General features: G+C 45.9%; 1 protein-coding gene and 1 pseudogene across 1 annotated transcript; one reads left to right on the forward strand and one right to left on the reverse strand.

Moving 5' to 3' along the window:
- Positions 1-1,923: 1,923 nt before the first annotated feature.
- LOC125757786 (zinc finger protein with KRAB and SCAN domains 2-like) lies at positions 1,924-3,048 on the forward strand. The gene is given in 2 exon segments (XM_049413943.1): positions 1,924-1,963; positions 2,133-3,048. Coding segments are annotated over 2 exon segments (723 nt in total). The 3' UTR covers positions 2,816-3,048.
- A 4,089-nt stretch (positions 3,049-7,137) lies between these two features.
- LOC119385299 (putative nuclease HARBI1) lies at positions 7,138-9,027 on the reverse strand (annotated as a pseudogene).
- Positions 9,028-9,481: the final 454 nt, after the last annotated feature.

The following is a 9,481-nucleotide window of genomic DNA, read 5'->3' on the forward strand; positions in this document are numbered from 1 at the left end:
GCAGCAAGTGTGGCTTCCGGAAAAATCAAGTTTCCGGCTTCTTCCCTCGTTCTTACAGCAGCCGCCGCGCTGCCGGGCGCTGCTGTCAGGCGCGATTGGAAACTTTTTTTGCGTGTTGGCGCGAACAGAAGATGAGGAAGACACACAGGTATGTACTAGGCAACCGAATAGTCGCAGTCTGGCGACTTCTGGTCGCTACATTCATGTGTGCTTCTTCTTCAGGTCCTCATGTTATCTTGGAAAAGGTCGGAGTAGTCGGAAGTGTTGTCGGTGGAAGCATCATTGCCGATGTATAGCGTAGTGCACAGACTCGGTGAGTTCAAACAAAAGAGGAACATCTTCAAGAACCAAGCGGTCCATTGGGACGGTTGTTGTCTAAGAGCGCAAGCTACTTGAATTATAGCTCACAAGGATAAACACGAAGTCAGTTCAGGGTGCTTGTGTCGCCCTTCACCCGGTCTGCGCAATAATAGTTAGCCGATGTACGCAGTCGCGCCGTCTGTCTACTTTTCATGTGTTCTGATGTGTTCCTTTATTTTTTTTTTTTGCTTCCAGATACTAATGGCCCTTCAATACCATATGCCGAGCCAGGAAACGAAGGCTGCGAGTATACCTTACTGCGGTAGTCCTTGGGAGCAAGAACCCAACTTTCGCACTGTCGTTTCATTTGTCACTGTAAGCACTTAATTTTCCACGAAGGCATCGTGTCCACCAATACGCATCACTTGTACGTGTACACTGTGAGTGTAATTTAGTATCCACGTAAGCCTATCTGCGCTGCAAAACGAACCCAGTAAGCACCTTTTTTTCTGTTGGGGTAAAGTTGACCATCACTCTGCGTTGGAGTGATTGTTCGCGTCGAATTCTAGTGGTCAGCTTTAGGCACTCAGTTTTTCTGCCTTTTACGGAATGATATGATTTTATTATTTTATTCATAAATTACCCCGCAGCGCCCCGAGGTTGGGTGTAAGAGCAGGAGGGTTACAACATGGAATAAAATACATTTTCGCTTGTGTATGTGTGTTCCTTTGAGTGGCAGGGTGTTCCAGGATTTCGCAATCATGATCAGTATGCTTTGAATTGTAATGAGGTTTTCTGAAGCTGATTTCGCTGGTAATTGCAGCGTTATATAGTAAATCAAATATGAACATCTTAATCGAAGTGTTTTGCTTTATTTTTTTCAAACTTAGTACGCGTAAATTTCTCCCAGCATGGCTAATCTGAATACCTGCTTTCTATTATTTGTATTATTATACCAGCTTTAAGCAGTGCCACCTCAAAAAATGGTAACATGGTCATGCAGTATACATACCTTTTGTAGCGTTAGCTACACTGGCCTAGCCGAGCCAGTTTCGCGTGGATCCTCGAGAGCCGTGCTGCGCATGTGCGAGGATCAGTGATGTCACGCACCGGAGCTGGCAGCTCCCGCGCACTCCGCCGCCGCCGCCGCCGGTCTGCGCTTTCCAGAGGATTGACGCCGTAGCCTTGGTAGCAATTCGCCGTCGTAGCCTTGCCAGCGCAGCTATTCGCCTTGGCTGGGCAGTCGCCGTCTGACATTGCACTGGTGCCGCTTGATAGCGCCTCTCACTGGCGTTTCCCAGTGTGGTATAGCTATGGAGAAGGAGAGCGCAAATGCCGCTCAACGGCGCAGAAGAGCAGAGAAGCTTAACTCATCGGATCCCGAAGTAGTTGCCTCGCAAAATAAATATACATGTGCCACATGATACGTATACCGTGTGCGTGTCATTGGAGCAGCAGCAAGCATGATAATCAAGCTAATCCTAGACAATCAGGAAAGCTAAGAAGAATTAGCTGAAGCTTTGCTAACGCTACGTTATCCTGGCATAGCAGAGCTAAGCCACTGCAACACCTTTTTTTATTTCACAGGTCACTAAATCAACCGGTATGACTTCTGGGTGAGCGATGAGAGTGCAGACTTGGACGTGGCGGGAGAACTACACCAGTAAGTCCACACAAAATTTTGAAGTATACCTTTTACATTGTCACTGCTGACGGAAAATGTGTGAAGCTTTGCCCACTTTGAAGTATACTTTTGTGTGCAGGCATGTCATGGTCTGTTTTCTCTTCAGTTCTCATCGCATATACTAACTTCAAAACTTTCATTTCTGCAGGTGGCTCTAAGGAAGGCTCTAGCCTTGCCCGTACCGAAGCTGGCACCCCCAGGGAATCCTCTAACTGGTCCCACGCTGAAGTTCTTCTTTTGATTACGTGCTACGAGCGCCACATGCTAGATTTCCATGACAGGACGAAGAAAAGAAAATATATTTGGACTAAAATCACCACAGAAATGAGGGACCACGGCCACTTGAGAACAGCCTCTGACTGTGAGACACAATTCAAAGGGCTAAAAAGAACCTATCAGAAGCATCGCCTACACAAGCAGAAGAGTGGAAGGGATAGGAAGGAGTGGCCCTTCTATAAAGAAATGGACAACTTGTTGTCTTGAAGTGCAGAGTGCCAGGCACCAACTGCATCAAGCATGCCTCTGGAGCCATCGACATCAGCCTTGTCAGATGTACAGCTATCGGGACAGACTCGAGAAACTTATGTGGCCACTGGTGAGAGCACTGATGATGTTTCTGATCACCGTTCCTCCAAAGTTATTGCGCCAAGAGTGGCAGCTAATGCTAAACGGCGTAAAACACCGGCAACTTTATTAAAACATATTCTGAAGAACATGGAGGAATGGCAAGCTGAGGAGCGACAACGTTACAAGCAGCAACTAAAAATGCAGCGACTGAAACTGAAAATGCTTAAGCGCATTGCAGAGAGTGCCAGGCAACATAGTAAATAAATCACTTATGTTGGGCTTAAGAGAAAACAGGAACACGCTTAGCTTCTTGCAGCATCTGTTACTGCCAGCAACCTCGGTGCCTGGCAGTGCAACGCACATTCAGAATGTACAGGCTGTCTCACACTTAGGGGACAACTTGGAGCGCATTGCAATGTGCTTTGAGTTTGCCCCTAAGTGTGAAACAGGCTGTACGTACATGCGACAATGTTGTTTTGCTCTGGTCAATGAAGAGCTGCTTAGAGAGTGCGAAGTTTATTCTGTTCACCTCATAAATTATTTCAAAGCCATATATTTTAAGTAATGTGTCGCTTAAGGAATGGTTGGACCAACAGGCTTTGTTCTGCTGATCTGCATGACCAGAATTTAGTGACATGTGCACGTAGCGCCATCTCTGTGGCCATTGTAGCCACCTGTAACTTAGGGAGAAATGGATTTAAAAAATAATATCTCACAAAAAGAGCTAGTTACCAAAAAGGACTCCAGGTTCTATACAGCCGAGACCCACTGACACATTCTGGTAAAATTGTGGAAAAATTTTTTTAGCGCCGCAACGTTGAGGACGACAAAACATGGACAACACAGACGAAGCGCATGAGGACGAAAAAACAAATCCCTCAACTTTGCAGCACTAAAAAGTTTTCTACAGTATGTTCCAACTAGCCCCCACCAAAGATCTTCTGGTAAAATTGCAGTGTCGGATTAAAAATTGCGTGGCTTCCCTGAGTGTTTAATACATTACAATGCGGCCCCATGTGTTTTTATTGGGTGGTGTTCTCCTGTCCTTGGAAGCCACATGCTTTGTAGTCCGACACTGCAATTTTACCAAAATATTCAAGCGGGTCTCTTTTGTATAGAACTGGGAGGCCTTTTTGGTAAGTAGCTTATTTTTGTCAGATATGATTTTTTTCCTATTTACCATTCAGTTACTGCAGGGCGCCGTTGATGCCGCCATGAGATGATGCCACGTGCAGATGTCTCTAAATCCTGGAAATGGCTGCCTCTTTTTGTGCCTTATGTTGGTTTACAATGTCTTTTCATGCTAGAGAATACTTTTGTTTGCATACTTGCAGCTTGCTATGTGATCACTAGAGACCGGATTTTAGGCTAATGCCTATTTTGTTCCTTGCGCTCCTATCGCGCCTTTTCGATATATGAGCATGAATTAAGAGGTTAAGAAGGGCTTTTATAGTGTTTTTGTAGTGCCTATAAATGCCTATTTTCAAAATTGGCGCTTATATGAACGCCATTTAGCCTCGAGTTTCGCTCCCCGGTGCTGTGTGAGACCGTTATTCATGCTACGGCGTAACATTGACTGTTGGGAACTACAGGGTTCAACCTAGTCCTCTAGTTCAACCAACTCCCGGAAACAACCGCTAGCACTAGTAAAACGGGACACGCCGGCGAGCATTCGCCGCCGCACTGACATGGCACGAGTGGTTGGCGAATGCCAAACCGCGGAGAGTCGTCAGCGGAAAGGAGAGTGAGGAGCGAAAAAAAAAAGAAAGAAACATGTGATGTGCACGCAGCTTTTGTTTTTAAAGGGGCCCTGCAACACTTTTCGAGCATGCTCAAAAAGCGCTGCCGATCGGTAGTCGAGGCTCCCGAGAACACGCGAGCCAAATATTATAGCGATGCGCACGGCCTGGAATTTACAATAAATTCTCAAAGTCAGCTGAAAATCGCTCCCTCTTCTCTCGACAAATGATGTATTAGTCCGCAAAATATGACGCGATTGTCGGCAGTTCCACCATTGGCTGATGTTATAATCACAATAACACCCTCATTATTACTTTCGTTGTTAATTTTGAGTTCAATAAGTAGATAATATGTATGTTTATATTATGTTATCGCGTTAAAAACACCGAACAAACATTAATATTAGCATTTCCGGTCTCACCGACAGCTCGTCTGCTCGTAGTTGCGTGGTTCCGTTTTCTTCGCCATGCGCAGTGCCGAAAACGTGAATATTTCTGTGCTTTTGACCATCGCCGGTTGCCGTTGAGAGTGGCAGCCGTTCGGGTGTTGCCTCGTCAGCTGAGAACTGCATCGTCGGCACGTTCTCACGACCGACCGAGGCACGGGCGCAGCGTGTCTCCGATAACAATGCTGGCGTCCGGTAATGGCGGCGCTTCGGGGTCGTCTGCCAGTGCCGTCTTACGAGGCGGTGTATCGGAGTATGGGCCGAAAACGATCTCAGCTGTCATTCGTTCCAAACGAGCGCGCAGGTTTGCTTCCATGGTTGGCAGAGCGATGAAAACACTACGGCGTTCGAGGTGCACACCCAACATTACCAAACCGACGCGCAGTTTTCAAGCACGCGCGATACACAGTGGATCGACTCCGCTCGACGAGAACGACGCAAGCCGACCGGAAGTGGCGGCACACACCACGTGGTTGCGCCCAGACGTCAGAGAGAAAAAAATGAAAAAAAAAACTCCGCCGGCGCTCTTGGGCGGAGCCTCTTTCCTCTGCGCTCCCTCCGTCGACTCGCTGCCTAGCTTTCCGCGCGCTCGCGGCGTTGAGTTGAGGGAGAAAGCTGCGGAACGTGATCTCTATAATTTGGTAACACCACTTAGACTTGACGGATTCGAAAAATTTTTGCGGCATATGACTCGTGAAGAGTCATACGTCAATAATGAGACTATTCCAATATAACTAAGAAAGGTGTTGCAGGGCCCCTTTAAGGTGTTCACTGCAGTAGCGTAGCCAGAAATCATTTTCAGGGGGGGGGGGAGTTGGGGGACAAGCATACTTTATATATGTTCGTGCATGCGTTTGTATGTGTGCATGTATATACACACATGTAGAACTGAAAAGTTTGGGGCAGGGGGGGAGGTTGAACCCCCCCCCCCTGCCGCCTGGCTACGCCAGTGGTTCACTGCCAGCAGAGAAATTGGCTCTACGCAATTCGAACCGGCCAATAAAGGAATCCCGCCCTTCTGGTGTTTTAGCAATCTGGCTGTCTGCTTAGTGACATATTTTAGCCGCGAAAGAGCACAAACACAAAGGAAAGAAACACACAACGACAAGACGGGCGGCACCTTTCCTCACGCAGAAACTGATTTATCTTGCACGGCAGGTGGTTGCAACGATGGAACTGATGGTCTTGTGGATACTATAGTCGGGTACAACTTTAGAAAAAAGCGGCATTTGCACCTCAAAGGCGGATGCACACGCGCTTCCACCAATGGGCGCGCGCTCTAGACTGACGTCACGAGCCGGACGGCCGGTGCCTCCGCTCAAGGAGAAGAAGCGGGACTATTTCTTTGCCGCGGAGGCAATCGGCTGCCGCGCTTCGGTCATATGGGCGGGGCCTCTCCTTTTTTCTAAAGTTGTACCCGACTATAGATAGCAAGGTTATCTGCTCCCGCTCTGCACTTCTCAGTCATGCCGGAAAGACGCTCAGGAGTGTTGATTCGACTGTGGGCACTTCACTAACTCTGCAGAACACGGGAGTGTGAACCGTCTGGGACAAATCAGCTATGTTCAAATGTTGGCGCCTTTGTGATAAGATTTTTGTTTTCCTGTCGTAGATAGAGGTCGCGCATGTCTTCGTTTGAAATTATTTGCATTGATGTGAAAGTTTATTGTGCCTGTATTTACGATTTCGGAAGCCTAAAACATTGTTTTGCCTGCCTATTTTTGGCGCCTAAAAAGAGCTTTTTTAGTGCCTAAAAATCCGGCCTCTAGTGATCAGTTATGAAAAAAAAATGTTTTTCGTGGCTCTTTGTGTCAGCTTCGTGCTGAAGTTTCTAGCCGTAAGACTACCCCCTTTATCTTTCTGCTGCAGTACTGCTTTGTGTGTGTGTGTGTTTACTGTCTTTGACAGTTACATCTAGTTTGTTGGGCAGCCCGTTCTTTTTTCTTCAGTCCTAGCTCGCTATTTAGTTTGTTTCAAACAGTTCTGGGCTAAAATTGCTTACTTGTGCATTTGTTTGCATTTATGTTATAGTATGTATTGATATACATACTTGTCATGTGGTTCGGACATTTTAGGAGGCCATGTTTCCTCTCAGAGCATCTTTTGTTCGTTGTTTCAACAGAAAGCTTTCTGGTAATGAAAGTGGTTTCTGTGTAGTGTCCTACGCTGATATTGTATAGTTTGTAAGGATTTGAAAAAAATTATATGGGCAAATCACCTGTTATTGAGAATTCCCCATGTAGGTTGCTGCTCATCTCAATGGAGACTCGAAAGAGCAATGGTACTTGAAGTACCAACTGTTGTCTCATGCACCATACACCAAACAGTGCCATTTGTGTTCATATTTTGCTTTGCAATATTGTTGCAAGTACTCAGTTTATTTAATAAGTGTTTTATTTACACCAACAGTTGTCATCTACATAAAAATGTTCAAAGACAGTACATGAAATGTTTTTTGCTATTCCTATAACTGTTTACTGAACCGCAATGAACCGTTGTTAATACAAACGTGTGAATGCTGAAGCTGCCAGTGTCTTTGTTTTGATGCCCATTTTCTACAAAGACAACATTACCGCGCGGCGCTTAAGTGCACCACTGCTATCCGACTCTCCTGTGGAGTCCTCATCGAAAGTTGGTTCATCGTCGTCAGCTTCCTCGTAAGTGCTTTCACAATCAAAGGAATCATTTGACATGAGAATAATGTTGTGAAGAACACACGATACCAGCACATAATCGTTCATGAGTCAAGTGGCATTCATGTCAAGGTATTTTAACCGCCTGAATTTGCCTTTTAGATGGGCGGATGCACGCTCAATGACTGATCTTGCTGTGCTTAGTCTTTCATTGAATTTTACTTCTTGTGGGCTTAGATGGCCATTGTTTGTGTAAGGTCGCATCAACCCAAGTGAGCGAATATGCCGAGTCGCCAAGAATGTGGGAGCTTCGCGGTAGCTTCTCTATTATCCTGTTTAGGCCTGAAGCAATAAACACTTTCGAGTCGTGCATTCTTCCTGGAGAGCCTGTGTACACATGGGTAAACGTCATGTTGCTATCGCAGAACCTATGCAGGATGACCGAGTGAAACTCTTGGCGCTTGTAATAAGCATCCTGCTCAATCTCTGGGGCTTTGATGGCAATATGGCAGCCATCCACAGCACCTACAACTCCAGGAAACCGCCACTTGCGATAAAATTTGTTGGCTACGTCCTGCAAGGACAAAGGCCACTGGATGAAGTCTGTTGCTGCACCTGCCCAAAGTCCAATGATGTTCTCAGTGACGTAATGCAGCAAGCCCTTGTTGACCCCAAAACGTTCGGCAACACCGCGGAAGGACTCTTGGTTGCCAAGCAGCCATAGAGCCATTAGTGCCTTTGTCTGGAAAGGTATTCTTGGTGTCCTTTGCACGGAGATTCTCTCCTGTGTGATCTTCAGCAGGACCTGGAAGCCAACAGTACAGTTTGGATTGTGAATGATAGCTTGTGCACAGTGCAGTGAGCCCCGATAATCCTAGGTAGACTTGTCACAACATATTAAGTCTGATACATCCATTTTGTCCTTGCATAACTGGTGCGGTGTTGCGTGCAGCGACCTTCCAGAAAAATGTTCCAACAGACTGCTGTTAACTGCAAGGCACAGGCGTCAGCTACAGGGGGGGGGGGGGGGGGGGGGGGAGATTAAAAGTGCGTGCATTGTTTAAAAATAGAAGGTGTGCGAATAGTGCATTTTAGAACCGAATAGAATAGTGATGACACCAAATTGAACTCTATCAGAGCAGTTTTCGAATATAAAGAAGTCACTTGCAAGTAGCCCTAAACGTTTGCAACATCTATTTGAAACATCTGTTCAAAAGCTTAATTAAAATATTACGATTACTTCTAGCTGCCAAAAATTACTATTCATGTAAACTTAGGTAAGTTCGTATATATCAGCGACTAGCTCAGCCTTTGAGATGTTTTGCAACTGCAGGCTGAAATACACTACTGACCACAGTCACAACCGCTGGATGCCACAGCATGGAAGTTTTAAGCAAAGCCACCATCCGGCGATAAATATCGCGTCTGTTGTCTTGTAAAAGCTTGCGCTGCCCGGATTAAAACCGGAAAAATGACCCCTCTCTTTCGACCCCTTCGTTGCTTTGGGGTTTTCCCATCGGTGCTGAATATTAGAAAACTGTATGGTTTTTTGAATATAATAGATTAGTTATTCGAATATTCACCAGGAAGTTCACCAGGAAGGCACGAAGGGCTAGACTTCGCACTGAAGACGTCGGTTTTACTGGTAGCACTAGCATGCCAATCCATGTGAGCGATCACTTGGCCATTGACAACAAAAAGGTATTCTCCAAGGCGCTGGCACTCAAAAAGGAAAATATGTGGAAATACGTATGGACAGAAAACTGACAGATAAAAGACCGAAAAAGCGGTGACTGCATGGTGTATGGGATTATGACTGAGTCCGACATTCTAATCTTCATGTGAGGCATTGTACGTTTTTTCTCTTATTGCTTGGTTGCTTTTTCCTTTTAAATGCGAAGCATTTCTTAGCGAACCTCTGGCACTTTGAACGTTTCTATCTACGTATCTATCTATCTATCTATCTATCTATCTATCTATCTAGCCGCCTACGTCTAGGTGCTCTCATAATCGCCTCCTTAACTTGGTGTAGACCAAAATTTGCATGGGAGGGTAAGAGGATGTGACGAATATGATTGCCGGGTCATGACATGAACAACGTTAAAATCCTGT

Source organism: Rhipicephalus sanguineus, chromosome 3 (genome assembly GCF_013339695.2).
Source record: "Rhipicephalus sanguineus isolate Rsan-2018 chromosome 3, BIME_Rsan_1.4, whole genome shotgun sequence".
In the NCBI taxonomy this organism is placed as follows: domain Eukaryota; kingdom Metazoa; phylum Arthropoda; class Arachnida; order Ixodida; family Ixodidae; genus Rhipicephalus; species Rhipicephalus sanguineus.